The sequence below is a fragment of the Eublepharis macularius genome, chromosome 12 (genome assembly GCF_028583425.1).
Source record: "Eublepharis macularius isolate TG4126 chromosome 12, MPM_Emac_v1.0, whole genome shotgun sequence".
Lineage (NCBI taxonomy): Eukaryota > Metazoa > Chordata > Lepidosauria > Squamata > Eublepharidae > Eublepharis > Eublepharis macularius.
In genome coordinates, this window is record NC_072801.1 from 3605484 (window position 1) to 3626647 (window position 21164).

The 21164-nt window shown below is 48.2% G+C and overlaps 1 protein-coding gene across 1 annotated transcript in view; it reads right to left on the reverse strand.

The window, feature by feature from the left end:
• Positions 1-21164, reverse strand: part of USP7 (ubiquitin specific peptidase 7) — a 62963-nt gene that overhangs the window by 13057 nt on the left and 28742 nt on the right. The window contains exons 4-22 of the mRNA XM_054992459.1: positions 20759-20897; positions 18640-18728; positions 17720-17828; positions 13186-13316; positions 12374-12428; positions 11553-11633; positions 11366-11456; positions 9528-9610; positions 9257-9366; positions 7206-7362; positions 6169-6313; positions 4717-4847; positions 3769-3903; positions 3540-3641; positions 2923-3028; positions 1854-1946; positions 1328-1395; positions 489-589; positions 22-175 (exon numbers count right to left, since the gene is read on the reverse strand). Coding sequence (XP_054848434.1) covers positions 22-175; positions 489-589; positions 1328-1395; positions 1854-1946; positions 2923-3028; positions 3540-3641; positions 3769-3903; positions 4717-4847; positions 6169-6313; positions 7206-7362; positions 9257-9366; positions 9528-9610; positions 11366-11456; positions 11553-11633; positions 12374-12428; positions 13186-13316; positions 17720-17828; positions 18640-18728; positions 20759-20897 — 2080 coding nt within the window. The remainder of the gene's footprint in view (positions 1-21; positions 176-488; positions 590-1327; positions 1396-1853; positions 1947-2922; positions 3029-3539; positions 3642-3768; positions 3904-4716; positions 4848-6168; positions 6314-7205; positions 7363-9256; positions 9367-9527; positions 9611-11365; positions 11457-11552; positions 11634-12373; positions 12429-13185; positions 13317-17719; positions 17829-18639; positions 18729-20758; positions 20898-21164) is intronic.

Genomic DNA, 21164 nt, shown 5'->3' on the forward strand with positions numbered 1-21164 from the left:
GACTGTGAGGGGAGAAGGTACCTGAAAGTAATTCATTCTGTTGGACAACGTGACGACAAAGCCAGGGTCATTGGGTATGGTTTTATCACAGAAAATGACATCGACTCGGTGGTATAGGTCCCGGAAGTACTCTTTTGCTGTGGGAAGTTCACTGTTATCGTTCTCAGGGTCATCTCTGCAAAGATGAGAAAACATCACAGCCATTTATGCAAAAGATGGTAGATAAGTTGCCCTTCGTATAATCTTTAGAAATAATCCAAGGCAGCTAAGCAGGCACTGTTACTTTTCTATGTAAGCCCTGTGTGCACTAGAAGCTTTCAGAAGCCCAGAACACCTTGAGTCAATCCCTTTCTACACAGTTTTAGGGGAAACTCACAAAGAGTTTATTCGATAGCCGAGTCAACGTTGACAGCAACAAATGCAAAAAAACAGAAGTTCCTAAACTAATCTTCCAGATCTTATGTGACAGGACCTCTGCTGATACCCACTTCTGAAATACGATGATGTCACCATCCATGAGTTCATCCAGAGCTTTGTCGAGGGATACGTCATAGTCCTGAATTCTCTCCGTTAAATTCGGTTTAACTTCCTGAGGCAGAAGCGGAGGGGTGTCAGATCACGGGCACTTCTCATTAAAGCACAAATCATCACCTTTCAACATCAAAATGTCTCTATTCTGTTTTCGCTCACATAACGAACAGTCCCTGGGAGGTCTGTCACAGCCACAGCCACGCAAATCTGACTGCAGCAACGTCCCCACCCGCAACCAACCCCCCCCCCCCCCCCCGTTACAAAAGGAAGGGAAAGAGTCCTGGAGGCATAATCAAGACTAACAAATATAATCCTGGCTTGGGCTGCGGTGTGCCAGAACTCTTTCCATGGACACTAAAGCCTGTCTGCAAGTTTTCCATGTGCTGCAGGACACAGAATACAGATTGATACAGAACCCGATCTTGGAACCTATTTCTCCACGGGAGGGCTCTGAATGCACCTAAATGTCTTTTCAGTCCATAATCCAGAGCTCTCTGAATTGCACCCATTACGTCTCTGTTGTGACAGTCAGTTCTGAGAGAGATCAGTCATTCTTTGGGGGCAATCTATTTCTCAGAAACGAGTTTCCCATCCTTCTTACAGCAGATATGAAAAGGCACACCTGTGCAGGAATCTGAATTCAAAGTGCTCTGAATTGGAGGTCTCCCTCCGTACGCCTAGCAGTCATGGAGTTTTGCAACTCCTTTTCTTTAGTGGATTCAGCATTTCACATCACTCAGTACCAACTGCCTTCAGGAAAACTATCTTTGTTTGAGAAATAAGAGATGATCCAAACCTCATAGAGGATAAGATTACATTCTTGGGGAAATCCTGCTCTTTCACACATAACTGGCAGCAAGTCACCTTTTGGAAGAAAAGAGGCATATTAACGCTTTTGCTTGCTTTCCAAAAACACATTCCTATTATGCACATCAGTGTCAAAGCTTCCAGTTTTTGGAAACCCTTCTCCACCTGTTTTCTACGGAAGACCAAACGAAACAAGGCAACTGTATGCAACCATCTGAGTTCAAATAGGATGAAATCCTGCCCCAGGGAAGGGGGGGGGAATCATATAAAGGTAAATGAAAATTTAAGAAACGCAAGTGGGTTGCAGGATCATGGATTTTTACCCTCTGGCTTCTTGCATGCAAATTCTTCCGGCCCCCATTGTCACAGGTCCAACACAATAAATCAACCATTACCAGCCAATGCTAAAATAGACCTAGGGATGCTCCTAGGCTTTATCTGAGAGCTGAGTCATGGTGTGTATTATTTTTGTACCTGCAGACATACAAGTTGAGTAGTGCCATTCAATCACTTACGTATTTTACAGGATATTGGTGTGTAGATATGTCCACAGTAATTCAAACTCCGTGTCTTTGGATCATACATCTTCAGGAACAACATTACATCATCTACAAATTTAGAAATAAAAAAAAGTTTGCTTACAGCAAAAGGGTATTTCCTTTTGAGCTCAAGGAAGATTGGTCCTGTGGAGGCTAAAATTGAAAATGCTATGAAGCATGCATTATGTAGCTGCTAACAAGTTCAAGAACAGGATTTAAATATTAACTATTCAAGGTGTTGCAATTAAGACTCCTTATCAATCTGAAACAAGTATTAATATGTACATTTTACAACAACTGCCGTGCAGTCAGTCTCTCAGTGGCAACTACTGATCCAGTTCAAAAGCTTGCATTATTTGTGTCCCAAGTAAGATGGTCAACTAGAGCATCACCCAACGGCCAAGGTCCAAAGGGCTTGGACATAGCCAGTGAAAACTGATTTTCACGTTGCCAACTACTTTAAAAACTCCTCTTTGTTTCTGCCACATGCCAACAGGGAACACCATTTGACACATCAAAGTCTAAAGCTTTCCCTTGAGTATGCAGATTTAGTTGAGGGGTTCTTAAGATCTAGGCTAATGTCTTTACATTCTGCACCAGTTAAGACTTCATCTGGTGTCGTCTACCCAGTTCTGAGCACCAAACCTGAAGGAGGGACATGATCAAAACGGAACAGAGGATGGACCGTGGTTGGCAGGGTTGGAACAAGAAGCCCTAGAGGAGAAGGAAGGGATTATGGCCAGCCCAAAGGAGATACGGCCGTGCAGAGGAACGGTCACACAATTCAAACACCTGCAAGGCTGCCCCCTGGAAAAGGGCAAAGCCTGTTAAGTTACAGCAGGAGAGATTTCAGTCAAACTTCAGGAGAAAACTTCCTAAAGATGAGAGAAGTTTGAAAATGGGACCAATTATCTGGGAGGGGTTTTCAAGCAGAGGCTGGAAAGCTATTAGGAGTATTTCCTTGCCTTGGATTTCCTGCACTGTGCAGCGTTGGTCTAGAAGGCCTCTAAAAGACCCAACTCTAGGATTCTCCGACTATACTTACGGTCTTTATCAAACTTGGGTAAAGTTGCCCCTGTAGCAGCCATTTCCGGGTCTACCGTTTCCAGGAATATCGTCCATGGATTTTCGTTGTCACTAAGCTCAATCATCTGCATCGTTAAGGAAACGAGAGGCAGCGAGAAAGAGAATACATACAAGTTATTCTGTGATGTTCTGACAATTCCAAGTAGATTGGCTTTATATATAGCTGGCCCACCTGCTCCACTGACATGGAAATGACAATCAAAAGAACGCATTTGGTTCTCCTCGACTCCTCATGCAGTTCTAAGTTAGTGGCAGGCAGGGAGCAAAAGTCTTTGAGCAGTGTTAACTCAGACATCTTAACATTAAACCGAAGGCCTGTTTAATATTTTATACAACTGGGACTTCTAAGGAAATCACTGCTGGCTAGCTTGCAAATCACAACTGGCTTTTCCAGCCCTTCAACCGTGCTAACACGGTTGAACTTTGCATGACAAATTATGGTTTGGCCTGCACAAGACGGGCCACTTATCTAACCCTCTAAAATGGAACCTCACATTCCACAGGCACACCTTCCCTGTAGAAAGTGTAAGCGTTACATTAAAGCTTGTAATTCTCCCCACCCTCCCTCATATTTACAGTTTTATTGCCATCTGCTTCGTTATCTAACATGGCTGGTCGTTTTGTTCCGTTACTTCGGGCTTGCATCGGCCACAACCGAATCTGATCTTGTGGAAACCCCTGCACAGAAGAATAATATCGGAAAAATCAGCTGGGTGTTAAAGTACTGCCGAACACCTGCCCATCCCTTATCCGGACAATGCCAAGCAATTGTAGAAGAAACGGCAAGACCTCCCTGAAGGCTTACCATGGTCTGAGAAAGGTTTTGAACAAATTCTGCAAGTGTTGAGTTCTTCAGCACCTTGAACACAGTGTATTTCACTTTCTCTTCATCGTACATGTCATTGCCCTGGTGGCCACAGAACTGGTCCTCTGTTACTATCTGAAATCACATTAACATAGGCTATGATCATTCTGCCCACTTTCACAGGCTCCAAATTGGAAGCCCCCTTTTCCCGTTTCCTGTGCTAGTAATCCCACATCCTTTTAACTTTGCCTGCATTTACATTCAGATGAGCTGGTGATGCTGTGGGTGAAACTCAGATATGGCACTTTCTCCCATTCTGCTGGTCTTCTTAATAGCCTGCTAGCTGCTTAAACAGATTTTGGGGGGCACCAGCCCAGTGGCTGGTGCTGCAGTCTGGTGAGCCAATGAGCCTGACCAACTGTAAAGCAGCTTCAAGATTCAATGAAGAACTCCCTTGCCTGGATACAGTCCTTGGCCATTATTTGCCCAACCATGTCTTGCAGCCAGATGCCTACCATCTGTGCAGGTAAGATCCAGCATTACGACACCAGAATGAGCCAAAGCAGCCCACCTACCCCTTTGTCCCAACACTGAGCACCAGACTGCCGCCCCCAATTAAGGTTTCAGTGTCACAGCTGTGCAGATGCCTCTTCACTGTCTCCAACTATACAAACAGAGGACCCCAAGCATGATCATAATTAAGAAAACTCAGCATCAGAAACAGGGGGCACAGGCAGTGTCAAGTAGCGATGGATAGGCAACAGCCATTGAGGTGGCCGCCCCACCCCACAAGTAACTGAATTGCCCTGGCCGCTCAGGGTCACAAGACAGGGAGGAGCGTGAGCAACCACAGCTTTTACCAGAGACCTAGTTTTCTATACATGGGGGTGGGGGCAGGGAATGGAAGCAAAATCCAAAGATCAGGGGCTGCTCTTTTTCACAGCTGACCTGCACTTGCATGTAGAGGTGGGCTTCTTGCCTCTCCTTTCTTTTTTGAGCCTCTATTCTCTTCTCTTCTTGCAACCGTTCTACTAGCTGCTGAGGAATATCATGATCTGTGACCGGCTGCAGAACTTCACCTGGAAAGTGAGGGGAGGAAGAGGACATACACAGACATTGGTGACATTTTTGAAAAAGAATCTGTGTCTATTTTTTTAAAAAAACTTACAAAGACACTGATATATAGCAACAGCAAGTGGTTTTTCCTGGCAACAACCGTCCCCCATCCAAGTTTGGCAATATTATCAACATCCAGACAAGACTCTTCATTTTCAAATTCAAATGATTCCCTTTCTGGGCCTCTGCTGATGACAACAAGCCCCTTCAGCTAAGCTGGATCCTACAACTGATAAAAAAGACTTGGGAGAAGGACACTGTACAATCCAGAACAGGCCATCATTTCTGAAGATTACACTGTCCTTTGGACATACAAGAATGCATGTGTCCTTTCTCCAGAGGAGTTAGCCGTGTTAGTCTGTAGTAGCAAAATCAAAAAGAGTCCAGTAGCACCTTTAAGACTAACCAATTTTATTGTAGCACAAGCCTTCGAGAATCACAGTTCTCTTCATCAGATGCATGGAAGGCAAAAAGAGAAACTGGTCAGATATAGAGGAGGAGAGGGGGGGCGGGGTAGATCTCATTATCACAGGTAACTGATTTCCTTTACAGAGGCGGGGTCAGGGGGAGTCCAGTGGCACCTGGCATGGGCTTTCGGGGATCACAGTTCTCTTTGTCAGATGCATCTGGCGGGGAGAGCTGTGGTTCTCGAAGGCTTGTGCTGCAGTGGAATTGGTTGGTCTTGGAGGTGCTGCTGGACTCTTTTTGATTTTGCTACTACAGACTAACACGGCTAAGTCCTCTGAACCTTTACAGAAGCAAACTGATCTCCACATCAGAAGGAGCTGTTTGCATCTGCATATCAGAAGGAGATGTTTGCATCTACCCCGCCCCCCCTCCTCTATATCTGACCAGTTTCTCTTTTTGCCCTCCATGCATCTGACAAAGAGAACTGTGATTCTCGAAAGCTTATGCTACAATAAAATTGGTTAGTCTTAAAGGTGCTACTGGACTCTCTGTGTCCTTTCTGTGGGGCTTTTGGAGCTCATTGCCTTTTAATTGCATTTTTAATGAGGTTGGAATTCTGGTAGTGGTGGCAAACTGGCCCTCTCTTTTATATTTTTAGAACCGTATTTCTTGTGTGTGTCATTCCACTCTTTAAAGTCGCTGTATTTACACGTACATAAACCAGGCCTGTAACATGCTCCCAACTTCACACTTCATGTCAACACACAAAAGCAGCTATTATGTTAGAACTGCAAAGGAGCTCATGGTGAAAACCTGCATTACATTTTGCAAGACAAGCGCCTAGAGCTGCAAGGGACCGAGCAAATGGATACGTACTTAATTTGGACTCCCTGATATAAACCAACATGTAGGCATTCGTACAATGCCGTACAGACAAGTCATCGTCGTGGCCTCCGTAGTTATGTTCAATAGCTTCTTCTTTCGTGCATCTAGATACAACGTCGTCATCGAATTTACACCACTGCAAAGGGAACAATGCATCAAAACCTTTGGCAGAGCTGGAACCAAAACTAGACTTTAAAGACAGAAATTTTATGCAGATTTTTGCAAGCAAGTTCCATGTTGCATCAAATGCAGGTATCTTTGTCCACAACTCCAAGATGAGACTTTCCCCATCCTCTGCAGCCACGAGGGCCAAAAAGTTTAATTTAAAGAGGAGAAAACAAGGCCCCCCTGGCACTATCATGCATCAGCATAATTGGGGGGTTTCATTACTGACCTTGTTCAAACGAGACAGACCCTACCGGTGGCTAAATGAGGCCTGAAAGACATTGGGATAAGCCTAGACCAATTATGCTTGAGCTGGCTGGCAAGCATGTCAAGATGCCTTGGCTCTGCCACCGGAAGATGGGCATCCCCGCTCCTGACTTGTATGATTTTAAACGCTACCAACTGCATACAGATGTTTTCTGAAGGACCAAGATTAGAGGGGCAAACATCCCAGTAGGTACAAATTCTTTCAGCAGAAAAAGCCATGAAGGCATTAACAGAAAATAGCTGAGGGAGAAATTAGACCTAAGACTTTTCAGTCTCTCTCCTAGAATCAGCACCTCCCTCTGCCAAACCGGAACAGGATCGAAAGAGGCATGAGGAGCTGCTGCTGGAAGCGATCTTCCCCACCCCACCAGGGATCCTGGCCAGAGAGTTCTCTTTAGAAGAACCGATTCCAGAAGACTCCACAACTGGGAAAGCTGGGCTGCTGCCCTGACGGGTCCACCTTGTTGATGGATCCCTGAACTTGGGTTTCAGAACTGCTCGATTGAAAGGGGTTTTGGCAAGCTTTGAAAAGGAGAGCACATCCCAGCTCCGAACAAGCGGTGGGAAGCGCGGGCTGGCTCCCCCTCATTACTCACTTTCCCGTCGCCTTTTGGATTCAAGTAAACAACGTAATGTCCACCGTGGTTGTCTCCACTGTGCACTAGCACTGCATGAAGAATGTAGTTGGCTGCATCTTTAGGGTCGGTTTTCTGTAAAAACTCATCAAGAGGCAACTGATCTGGAAATTCAAACCTAGTTTTGAAGACAGAAAGAGTTGCATGCAGTTACTACTTATTAAAGACAAAACCAGTCAAGAACAAACACAGAAAAAGAGAATCATCGTCGTCATCATCATCATCATCCTGCCTCTCTCACTGAGATCCAAACTGGATTACACACTGCAAGTGAACATACAATATAATCAACAGCTAGGACAGTTACTGAGCAAAGCACAAATAATGAACAACTGTTAGAACATTCCGTGAAAGGGATACAGTAGGGTATGGTAGCAGAAAAGTTGGAAAACAAACATAAAGCCGAGCACAGAGATTAAATTTTTCTGAAAGAAAACACAGCTCCCTAGAAGGTGCATGTCTACATCAGCAGACAGTACCCAAGAGAGCAGCATATAGTTCCTGTCCTTATCAAGGCATCTATGAGCTACTTCTTATGACACAGCTGTATAATCTGAGTAGAAAGCACCACCATGAGCGAGGATGAATCCTCGCAGATCCATCCTTGCTAACAGTAGCGCTTCCCTCTGCTCCAACGATCCACCCACCAGAGGAGAGAGTCACCACTAGGAGAATAGTTCTGAGAGATCCAGCCCCAGGAAGTGTCCCACAGAACAATGTTCCTCAACTCACAGCCTGGAAACCTCACCAGCCCCACTCCTGGGAGGGACCTGTTGCTTATGCGCATACATGGAGAGACAAGGGCCTCCCCGTGCCCTTCTGCACACTCTGAGCCTTTGGTGCCAAATCAGGCAGGGCTCCTTTAAAAGAAAAGAGCCAACCTCAAGGGAACATTCATTCACAGCAAGGGCCACGTGGGATTGTGCAACGGTGGTTTTCACTCTGTGGCTGTGATGTGCACCAGCTTCCGACTACAGCCCCATCCCCTCCAAGCTTTTCCAGATGCAGCACAAAGCCTCTGTTAGTGCTGCAAAGGCATGGTGGGATCCTGCATAAGGCAGGCAGGGTGATGCTGAACATTTGGGTAAGGGAGCAGGGGAGAGAAAACTCTGCAGCTGACACCGGACAGCAATGTGCGCATCGTGGCAGCCCAGGAGCCCACTCTAGCCTTAAACAGGCGCTCTTAAGCACTGAATTACAGTCTGAGCATGCCGTGCTCCAGATAGAGAGAACTCTCTCTTATTATTATCATTATTTATTATATTTCTAATCCCCTCTTCCTGCGAAGGAGCTCAGAGCGGAATACAACATATATAAAATACGTAAACATATTATTTTAAAAGCAGATAAAAACATCAATAAATACATAAAACAATTTCTAAAAGACAGCAGCATACATATTGCACAACCCAAAAAGCAACCCATGGGGCCGGATGGCCAACTATTAGATGTTGACAGAAGAGGGGGTAAGCCCCCTCACGGCAGGAGGCCGGTTCCACGGCCCACCCGCCTCAACCACCATAAGCCTGGCAGAACATCTCTGTCTCACAGGCCAGGCGGAAAGATGACAAGTCCTGCTGAGCCTGGATCTCCACAGACAAAGAGTTCCGCCACCAGGCAGGAACCAGGGCTGAGAAGGCCCTCGTCCCGGTTGAGGCAAGGCGGATCTCTTTGGGGCCGGGGACCACCAAGAGATGTTTATCCACTGATCTAAGTGCTCTCTAGGAAATACAGGGTGAGAGGCGGTCCCGTAGATATGCTGGTCCCAGTCTGCTAGCATCAACACTTGTGCTGCTGCACACCATAGAACATTCTTTACTGTACTACGGCAGCAACCCCGTCCAGGTGCAGTGACTAACCATACTATGAAATTCAATCAAGCATGTCAGTTTCTTAAGAATCACCACCACCCTCAAAAAGAAATTAAAACACCAGAAGCAACAAATCTGACCTTGTCATTTCCTATGGCCCTCGTATTTCAGTCTAGGCTTTCAATGCAACGCAAGACTTACCTGTCATTTATCTTGATGTTCTGGTCAGTTTGGGGATCATACATGAAGCGCATGAGTTGTAGATGCAACACTGGGGGCAACGTTAGGAACTTTACTCCCTTCTCGGCTTCCTGCATTTTAGGGGAAGAGAAACAGCATTAGCGCAGCTCACAGATTATTTCATCCACAGACGTGGGATGAGAGAGGCGTTTCAGAGCAACGAGGACCGCCTCAGAGGCTTCTCCCGCGGCACACGCCGGGCGAGATAAAGCCAGATGAAAACCGGGCGTACCTGCAAGCCATGCTCCCCCGCGTCATACTTGTTGTCCCCATCCAGCTGTTCCACTGCAACATAGTCAATGAACGACTCAAATACTGGAAACGAGGGATAAACAGAAGAAAAGTTTACAGCAGTTCAACTCTGTCAGAGAGCAAGCAGATACGTTACGGTTCTAATGAGACACGGACTTTGCTCTCACAGAAGGGAGACCTGCGGCCCACAGTTACCAGTCTGAAAAGGGCTACAGAATCACACACTGGGGCGGGGGGCGGGGGGGCTGTCAAACCTCCCGCCTCAAAACCAAGTCCAGGTGCACCACAAAACCAACCCCATTTCCATCCCACCCGTCTTCCAAGGAGCTCCTCCTTTTTAGTCTCACAACCAGACGGTGAGGTCGGACGGGCTGAGAGAAAGGGACTCGCCCAAAGTCACCCAACAAGCTTCCTAGCTAAGCAGGGATTCTGAACCTCGGCCTCCCCGGGTCCCAGTCTAACCCTTTATCCACAACCCCACGTGGTGGCTTACAGGCCAATAACTACAGGAGCACAGATTCAACCTAGCCAACCCCTAGATGGCCAACTGAACCTGGCTTTTGTGTGTTTGTGATTGGGGGAGCGGGGGAGGGATAATTCCAAAAAGTGATCTGTTCTTGTAAATATATAGCTGTAAAAGCGACAAAGCCCGTTGTGGGAAAAATACAATGGGCTGTAGAAAAGGGAGGGTGGGCAGGTGGGCACTGCCTCCTCCTCCATGACTCATCCTTGCCAGGTGAAGAGGGGGCAGGCATTGCCTCCTGCTCCATGCCTGATCCCAGCTGGGTGAAGGTGGGGGGGGCGGGCATTGCCACTTCCTCTGCTCCTGATCCGTGCCAGGTGAAGCCGTTGGGCAGACACTGCCACTTGCTACGCACCTGATCCCAGAAGGTGAAGGAGGGCATCACCTACTGCTCCACACCTGATCCTGGTCAGGTGTGGGGCCTGCCATTGCCACCACCTCTGCTCCTGATCCCGGCCGGGTGAAGGAGGGTGGGCATTGCCACGTGCTCAGCTCCTGACCCCAACTGGCAGGGGGCGAGCATTGCCACCTGCTCCGTTCTTGATTTCAGCTGGGTGAAGGCGAGGGGCAGGCATTGCCATCTCTGCTCCGTACCTGGTCCCAGCCGGGTGAAGGCAGAGAGCAGGCATTGCCGCCACCTCCACGCCTGATCCCAGCAGGGTGAAGGCAGGGGGCGGGCATTGCCACCTGCTCTGTTCCTGATCCTGGTTGGGTGAAGGTGGGCGGATGGGCATTGCCACCTTCTCCACGCCTGATCCCAGCCGGGTGAAGGTGGGGGTAGGGCATTGCCACCTGCTCCGTGCCTGGTCCCAGCCGGGTGAAGGTGGGGGTAGGGCATTGCCACCTGCTCCGTGCCTGGTCCCAGCCGGGTGAAGGTGGGGGTAGGGCATTGCCACCTGCTCCGTGCCTGGTCCCAGCCGGGTGAAGGCAGGAGCAGGCACTGCCACCTTCTCCACACCTGATCCTAGCTGGGTGAAGGCGGGAGCTGGGCATTGATATGTACTCCATGCCTGATCCCAGCCGGGTGAAGACGGAGGGTGGGCACTGCCCCCTGCTCCCCACCTGGGCTTCCCGCCGCAGCGCACTCTCTGGAAGTCTGGCTGCCTCCGCCTGGGCTTCTCTCCGCTGCAGCACCCCCTGGTGGTGCACCAGGGTAAGAAGTGAGTTGTCTGGAACATACTCTTTTATATAGCAGGATTACTTGCAGTTACAGCTGGATATTGCAGGCACTGAACGTCTCAAAAAAGCCAAGGGCTTTCCTGAAGCACAAGAAGTGCTACAAAGAGGACACTTACTGTTTTTCTTTCCCTTTATACTTAGTTGGATATCATAATAATCCTCTATTCGTTCAGACCGATAGTCTACGTGTTTGCATTGGATATAAGACTGCCAAAACAAAAAAGATATTTGGGAATGTGAAATGCATACCAGCAAAGTAGTAACCTTCCCCTGCTCCAAAGCCTTCCAAGCCCAAATACCTACCACCATCTTGCCTCTGAATAATTTAGGAATTGTGCCTTCTACGCATGTTCCTTTCATTTTATTTTCAACGTTGTCAAGCAACTGAAAGGAAATAAAAGACGTGTCTTGAGAAGCCCACGTTTATTTACAAGGTTCAGCTAATCTGCCTCCACCCCAATCCAGGCTGGCCGCCTCCTTAGCAGTAGCCCCGAATGCTCCCAGGTCACACCGAACCACTTTTTACTTTCTTGATTCAGCAGAAAGTTTTCCTCCCATTCTGGATGAAGGTTTCAAATGCTGAGGACCAGCATCTTCTCAACCATCACATATAAAGAATCAGTACTTAACAGGAAAAGCTAATGATACTCTGATTTTTCACTTGCTAAGCACTGTCTCCCTGCTGTGAATTATTTCCTACATGGCTCGTCCTATTATTTCAACAGTGCCTATTTTCTAGAGGCAGAGGGTGGCTCACACTCTGTTGCCTGGACACCACTTCTGTAGACATGAAAGCCCAGTCCTGCAACCTCCAATGAGGGATAGCTGGCTGCGGTTTCACAGTGTAGATGCTACGCCGCTCTACACATGCACAGCTGCACACCTGCCACCGTGCCAGTTCCAGAGTTCGGCACCAACCATCAAGACAGGCTCCAAAGCTGAGGTCCGGTTTCCACTGAATGCAGAGCATCACTTAAGAGGACAGGGCACCACCCAGCAGGAAACTCTCTTGCTTCAAACGGGGCTTGTGCAGGGCAGCTCTCTGCTGGACTGAACCCCGTGCAGACCTGTCATCTATTCACTGTGCATATCAAGCGAAGGCAGCTGCAGGCCATAATACGTACCACTCGACACAGTTCCTGAACATCATGTTGCATGAAGCTGTCTAAAGTTTCCCATCTGTAAGTGAAACAAAACAATTGCCCCTTACACAATGGAAACACCTGAGATTCATCAGAACTATTTGGTTCCCATGCACAAAAACCAGGATGGGTACGCATGAGGAAGGGGTATCCCTAAGTGAAAGCCCAGAACGAGACGCACTTCAGAATCCGATTGTCTACCCAAGACCCCTCCCTAAGAGACATAGGAAAAGCAGGACTCGCGCCCATTTAGCCAAGAGGTGACAAAGCCAGTTCCCAAGACGTTCACTACAGTCAAACTGGCATGGGGGGGTGGGGGGGTACCACCTTTATGATCACACAGGCACGGCCAGGGTGCACCGTGCGCCAAGGATAAAAATATATGACCCCCTCCCATACTCCACAGGAGTATTTCCTCGACATACACAAGCCCTTCAATCCTGATTGCTTTAGAGAATCCATTTTTGAGAAGCAGAGTTGGAAGGAGGTCTTAGAGACTACTGGCGAGGCCAACCTCCTGCTTGGAAACCTCCAGCAAGGTGGAGAGGGCACACAGACCCCAAGCGGGTACCCAGTGCTGAACCACCCTGTAACTTAATCCCATCAAGTTCCACTCTGGAGCAGCAGAGACCAAGCCCCTTCCCTCCCCCCCCCCCCGACAACGCTTCAGGCCTCTGACGTGCACGACTGTGAGAAATCACTGAAACTTGTGACAGGAAAGCGGCTGGCCATTTTAAAAAAAAGGGCGTGTGTGTGTTTGTGTGTGTGTGTGCTGACATCTTGCCAGCCCTTACCCAAAAGATTTCGTTAGCTTCTTAGTTCCCACAGGCTTGTCGCTATGCTGGAGCTCATAGAACACCCTCTGCAGCGCTAAAGGAACACTTTTCGATGAGTCATCCCCTTCCGTGGGCATCATGTAGACAGCCTGAAAAAGCAATCGGTCTAGTAAGGACTGCTGGAAAAGACTTTACAGCCCCAAGTCACTATTCATCCGTTTCACCCCCTGATCTTTTAGGATGGAAATCAATTGAAAACCTTTGAACTAGCCTGCCTAGATTACAGTGGGAATTAGAGGGAGATGGACAAGAGCAAAACTCAAGACACTGTTCTGTGGTCTGTGACTGGGAGCTGAGAGGGAGAGCGCACGCGCACACGCTATGGGGGCACCAGTGTTTGAGAAAACTCTTGTTATGCACCATCTCACCCCCTACAGCTCCCCCCACCCAAATGCCCTCTTGCCCCGAACTCCAGGTGCCTTGGACAACCATTCCCGCAGTGCAGCTGGGCGGACAGGATATTGCCCTGGGGTCCCCCCGGTCCCAAACCAGCCAGCGGCTCAACTGGAGGAAGAACACTCTGCACACGAACCCGATTGCCCAGGATGAGGGTTCAGACTTTGAACAAGGAACCAGACTTCCTCAGCCTCCTCATGTCCCCAAGACTGCCCTCCCCTCTTAAGCTCCGAAGTGGACCAGCATCAAGAAATGCTCAAGTCTGCCGCTTTAAATTCTTGCTGATTGGAAAGTAGTGGGGCGGGGCTGGAGCAAGACCACAGGCCTGCTTTGTTACTGCCACGCTCATTGCAGCTCTGAGACGGCTGCCGCTGTGGCAGGGAGTTCGCACAGAGAGCTGTCCCAGGTCCTGCCCCGCTGGACTCTGCTCTGCTTCCGGGACGCCCCAAGACTCCAGGCGTCTGCCCCCACCCCCGAAACCTCATCCAGCAGTTCTGCCAATTGGTAGCATTGCAGTCTTTTGAATTCATTGTGCCTAGGATTTGGGACTGGTATTTCCCAGCAGGAGGGCAATATCCTGGGGCTCTCAACACTGCACTGCCGCAGCAGCCTTTGGACTGCATCCCATCCATGTCGGGCTTTGCACCGCCTATTGCAGAGCTGGGCTGAAACTTTGGGAAAGCATCTGCTGAAGGCAGAACTGCTCACGCTGTCCCGTCTCTTCAGCTGGGACAAAGCAAGTCAACCACAATTATTATATTGTTTCCAATTTAAGTATTAAACACACACACACACACACACACACACACACACACACACACACACACACACACACACACACACACACACAGCACCTCTCTATGGAACAGGAGCAAGACATAGCCTGCAATCTGAGTTCTACACAGAGGGAAAGAGAAAATGCAAAAACCTAGTGCAATAATGGCATTATTCCTGACCAGGATTTCAGCACTACCTGAGCCCTGATGGTAAGGGCATGCATTTACTGGCCCAAGACACAGTTTACTTGACCCACCCACCCCCATTCACGGTGTGGAATTGCAAGCCACACCTGACTGAAAAGGGAGCAAGGAGGGCAGGAACTGACACCGTGCCTCGGGAAGGGAGAGAGAAAGGGGTTAGGCGGGGTTTACTGATCCCTTTAATCACCCTGGAAGAGGGAGGAAGCATATGCTAATGCAATCCACAGATTATGTTTAACTGAGAAGGATTGAGAACAGCAGCGCGAGGGATTAAACCGGGAAACGACAAAAGGCTGGACTCTGTGCGGTGAGTTAATCTAGGAGAAGAAGACCTGCAGCTCATGGACTTCCAGCTATTCAGGAGTGACACAGGTGGGGGGGAACAGAATTTCTCACTTTAAACAGTCACACACCCAGACACACACAGAAAACGCAGCACACTGAGAACTCGAAGAGCAGGTCGTGAAAAGGCACAAGAGGGGGGGGTTCAAGGCTATTTTAGGCTCAGCAGAAAGAGGAAACGAGTATTTCACACAGGGCTTGGCTGGCTATGATGAAAGATGCCAGGGCACGAACCGCTCAGAGGCTGATCCACATTCTCCAAAAGCTCTCTCCCCTAATCAAGGAGCTGCTCAGAATGGCCACGGTCACTCTCCAAAGGAAGACGGCACACACTTCGAAGCGCCTGACTACGTATTTCAGAGCTGAGCTTTTGGGGGAAGAGAGCAACAGCAAGAAGGAATACCGCTCGATTCTGCAACCAGTACTACAACCTGCAGTCTTGGATGGAAGATTCACGTCACTGCATAGAATTTATATGGAGTGGAAGGAAGGAGCAGAGGAAGAAAACGGAGTTTACCCAATATTCTAGAAGTAAATTCTCCTATGCAACCTCAAAAGGCAGCTTGGTTGGCCTAAACGAGGTTGGGGAGGGAAGACCCCAAAAGGACAGAGAAGCTCTCTTTTTGGCACAATGAAGGGAACACGCACCCAACAGAACCGCAAAGTCAGACGGAAGCAAAGGGCTGTGCTCCCTGATCTTGTGGGGGACGGGGACGGGGACAGAGCTCAACAGAACAGTTTATTGCGTAACAGAAGGGGGGAAAAGCAAGATGGGTTCAACAAAAACCCAGTTACGTGGTGAGAGGCAGATTTCTTATGCTGCGCCGTCTATTGCAAGACCACGGATGGAGCCATCAGGGTGGGGAAAGAGATGCATGCTGCTCATTACAAACTCACAAAATAAAGCAGACAGGACCGATTCCACACTGAAAGAAGGATCATCAAACACATGGAGTCGGCAGATCTTACTAAAGGCCAGCTCCAGACATGGCATTTGTGTGGGAAGGGGGAAAGATAAGGACTTGCAAAGATTCTGGCTTCCACAGGGATTTTCACCTATTCTTACACACACCCAGCCACTCCATCTGTTCATTGACTGACAGCAATTCTCAATCTCCACAAACCACAGTAAGGAAAATAACATACCCTCTTCTGCTAACATTGTGAGGGTTCCAAGAATAAATCCTTCAGAACCCCCCAAATGAATAAGGTCCCAAACAGGTGGGGAGGGCAAGAGGCAACTGTTCTAGCACTGTTGGTATCTCGCATTTGTAACTTTAGCATAAGACGTTTCCTCAAAAGGTTAACTAGCTGGTAGGAATAATACTCAGATTGACATGTAAGAAACAGGGAGAAAGATATAGGAAGAGAAAGAGGAGAGAGTTTGAAGACAGAAGTCATAAAGGAACACAGTGGAAATGACCAACTATGCCCAGGGGTCATTTTGTAGAAAAAGAGCTGGAGGAACTCATTAGCATAACTCATTAGCATATGCCATGCCCCTTGGTGTTACCAGAAGTGTGTTATTAGCATAACTGATTTGCTTATGCCACACCCCAATATTACCTCTCCTGGCGGTTGTGGACCCAATCCTGGCCATTCAGGGGCGAAATGCCCAAAATGGCAAAAAGGGGCTGAAAATGGCAGAAAAGGGGCCCAAAATGGTCAGGATTGGGCCACTGCTGAGTGGGAGAGTGATCCACTACCTGTCAGAGGCCCGATCCAGGCCATTTCGGCCCCAATCCAGGCTGAAACAGGCCCAAAATGGTTGAGTCAGGTGGGCGGGGCCACCTGACATGTGACCTCTTTGGGGAACTGCCGGAACTGCCCCCTCGAAATGAGCCCTGTTTATACTCAGGGCTTTTTTTCTGGGAAAAGAGGAGGTGGAACTCAAGACCGCACAATGACATCACTTTGGGTCAGCTGGAACAAGAGGGGAGTTTTTTAAAGTTTAAATTACCCTTGGCGAAAATGGTCACATGGCCAGTGGCCCCAGCCCCTGATCTCCAGAGGGGACTTTAGACTGCCCTCCGCGCCACTTGGCTTGGCAGTGCGGAGGACAATCTAACCTCCCCTCTGCCTGGAGATCAGGGGGTGGGGCTACCGGCCATGTGACCATTTTTAAGAGGTGCTGGAACTCCGTTCCACTGCGTTCCCACTGAAAAAAAGCCCTGACTATGCCAGGTATCGGTTAAGAGTAGCTCATGACACAAAAGATTTACAACTGTTCTGAAGTTTTTTGGGCACAGCCTCCCTTCAAAATGGCAACTAGCACCTGCCGAGTCAAACAGTGGATCTGCCACTTGTCTGAAGCCGGCAGCAACTGCCAACAGGTAGTGAGTTCTAGAGAAAACCCACCTCTGCCTCTTCCTTCCGTCTCCTTGCTATATCACCTGCTCCACTTCCCTATCCACTGCCAGTACTGCCTCTGGAGTAGCCCTAGGCTACTGTTTCCATGTTGGATGGGGGGAGTGCGACTCATCCCAAATGAACGCTGACTATGCCTAATCACGCTGGCTGTGTCAGCTAGAAACAGTCGCATGAGGGGGTGGAAGGAGGTGGAAGATCCAGGCCGAGGATTATCGTGGGAAAAGTGGGGCAGGACAAATAGCCAACCCACAGTTATTTCCTAGCTGGTAGATGCTGAAATAGATGCTGTCCTCTTATAGGACTGCCCCTAGGCAAGACCAAACATTCTGTAATACAGTGGGTTGCACACCATTTTCTAGCCAGATCAGCAGTGTACCATACAAGGCGCAACGCTCTGAGCTTACCTTTCGCAGCTGGTTTGTGAAAAATAATGTCTGTAGTAAGCTGTTCATATAACAGGTTGCTCCTTGATTCTTCAGCCCTACGTATCCTGTATGCTTCTTGGAATCCCACCTAGAAAAAGTCACAAGTTGGGTTTAAAACATTTGCACATAAAAAATATGACACTATCTGAATAAGTTATACTGGGACCACTTTCAGCAACAGACTTCAGATTTCCTTGCCAGCCAATCATGTTCAAATGTGCAGGAGCACATTCCACGCACTATTCTCCCACAAATACCCTTTTGACTGAAATCAGGGGGGAAGAGACCACAGAATTCTTTCGTTTGCTTTCTAGGGAAGAAACAGTCCTCTTCTCTCAACTGGACAAAGTAACCCTGAGATGTAGGTGGAGAGACCTGGAATCTGGCAATATTCACATGAACAAATCATTCCGCTCAGGAACACGCAACACCCTTAATGGGGTTACATCTTCTTTCCTCCCCCGTTTTTATCTTCACAACAACCCTGCGAATTAGGTTTGGCTGAGAAAGAGCGACTGGCCCAAGGTCACGCAGCAAAGGGGAGCTTTGAAACTTCCTCACTGGTCCCTACTAGTCCAACACTAACTACCACCACCACACTGGTTCTCCTGTTCTGTTATTTGGTTAGGAACCATACGATGAGAGAGCTTGCAAACATGTGGCCAATTAAAGATTCTATGCATGTACGCACACACTGAGATTTGATCAGCTCTTCAACTACTTTTCATCTTCACTCTGACCTGCTTCAAGGGTCCCAGCCAGTTACACTTTTTAACACACTTTCACAACAAAACAAAGCAGCATTTCAACTAGAATTTTTTTTTTAAATTGTAGAGAAAGGGAGTTCCTTGGAGAGCTCAGTGAACATTATCATATCGTGCTTTAAAAAAGATACTCACGCCACACCATGTGGAGCATCAGCTTGAACATAGACTTCAAAAGTGACTTTGTCATCTTCTATGTACCCTTTATCTGGATCCGTAACTTCCTGTTAAAAAAAATCAACACCAAGTACATTAAAAAAACAAACGCAGAGCGAAACTTTATGGCTCTACCTCCATCTGGAAATTAAGGCCAATCTTGGAAGCTCCTTTAAACAAAAAAATAGGACCCAGACTAAAATCTATAATGTTCACTAATGTTTAGCACTGACACCGAACGCTACTGGAACGTCTCGTGCTGTCTGCAGACGATCTTCCTTTGTCAATCAATGCATGCTACTTTCCCCCACGCCCACCCCGCTACTGCAGCACGAGTCCCGAGCCAGCATCCGGAGCCGGACAGCTGTGCAAATGTAACCAGGGAGGGAAAGGCGGCGGCGGGGAGAGGACTGCAATGTCCTGCATCATGTCAACAGCAGCAGCTGCTCTCGTCAGCTTCATACACGTCGCCACAAGAATGCCATACAAAGTGACGGCTGGGGGAGGCCCAGAGATGAAGCAACTGGGAAACGCGCTCCCCCAAACACTGCAAGGCTTCTTCCATTCGTGGGGGCTGAATGAATAGCTTCCTGCTCCCCCAAGACCTGTGCCTCATCAGTCAGGACTGTCGGCATAAACTAGTCCAAATAGCACTGGCTGTAGATGTTTGGAGCAAGTGAGCAGGACATTCGAACAAGCCTGCCTTGAACCCGAGTCCTTATAAACATGGAGAGGGAGGGATTTGTATCTCCCCTGCCCCAACAATACATGGAGATTTGGAAGGGGTATGGGGGAGGGGCCCCTCACTGCTCAATTTTCCTAACTCCCCCTTTTTGGAAGGCTTTAAGCCTCTCTGGGCTCAGTTCTCTTTGCAGGACGTGTCTGTGAGTACCCATTGTTAGTTGGGATTGCTTTTCCTAGGAGCCTCATAAATTCTCCCCGGAACTGCTTTACCAAGAGACGAGAAGGGTGGTTAGGAGCAGAACCTCATGCATAGTTCCTTAAACAATGAAGGGCTGAGGCAGGCCAAATGTTCTGTAGGCCTCTCTTTTATCAAAAAAATTAAAAGCCTTCCAACTGCCTACAATGCTCCATGCTCCTTGAGAGGCAATGAGAAGGCCCAGTCCTGATCAGGATGTTTTCAGGGTTTTGTTTTATTTCACTATCTCACATTTATCCTGCATACCTCGGGAGTCCTGACTGTAGAGATGGGCACAAACCAAAATACGAACCAAAATTAAGCACGAACCAGGCCGGTTCATGGTTCACAACCCGTGGTTCGTCAGATCCCATTTCTGATGAACTGTCACAAACTTTAGGCGGGTTCGTTTGGTTTGTGACCGCAGACAGCCTGGAGCCAATCAATCAGTTTCCTAGGCAACAGGGGATAGACTTCCTGCAGACCTTCTGCTGACCCGGAAGTGATGATTTTTCTGACCCGGATGTGCCGTTTTCACAAACCAAACGAGCCAGTTCGTGAACCAAGGGCAGGTTCGTGAAAGTTCGTGGTTCATGAAATTTGACAAACCATGAACCGCATGGTTTGGGTTTTTCCGGTTCATGTCCATCTCTAGTCACGAGTACACATAAGTGTCTGTGGGGCAAGGGCTTTGTATCAAAATTCTACTGACAGAAAGGGGACCATTAAGTTCACTCTAAGGAGGAACAAGCTGGAGACCTGCAAGCAGCAAGTAGGACGAGATAAATATTTGGAACCCCCCATGATTTCATAGGCTCTGCAAAGAAACTGAGTAAGGCAATTTCCACATCTCCCGCTTTCATTGCTCAGCTGTTCTATTCCATGGTTCTTGGAACATGCCCTGGCCTACCAGTTTGGGCAGGGAAGTGCCATTTTGCCCAACTTAAGGAGTCAAGTTTGTCCTCCTGCACAGCCCTTCCGCAGCCTGTAGATATAGCGACTGGCACCAACTTTACCATTTACTATTAAATACAGCAGTTATGTACACAGAAAGGGAGATGGGAGTGTTGTTTGTCACCAGGGATGTTGCTGGAACTACCCAACATAAGAGTCCGATAGCTGCACACGCTTGCATGGGGCATCTTCCTCATCTGCTCACTAGCGCGCAGCTCTACTTACACTCCATGACATAAAGTTGGAAAAGCCCCAATCGTTTTCTTTATGAAAGAACAAGTGGCTGATGCGACGGCTGAAAGATTTCTCATCGTCCTTGTAATTTATTATCTTGAGGACTGCTTGAGCATGACAAGACCACGACCTGCAGAAATTGAAGAGGTAACACTTCACACTTGAATCGCAGGGAACGTTCTTATGAGTGGCAAATTTACTGAACGCAGGTGGCTTTCCTATCTTTTCCACCCCTGGATTTAAAAGTTTTGCTTCTGCACTCTCAGAGCCATTAGTGATAATCAGGGCATAATAGACGAGATTGGTGAAAAGGCTCTGTTTCGTTTTATACACTGCTCCCCATTTCCCACTTTTTAACTGACTGGCTGGCTTTTCTCATACTAATCTATTGCTCCTC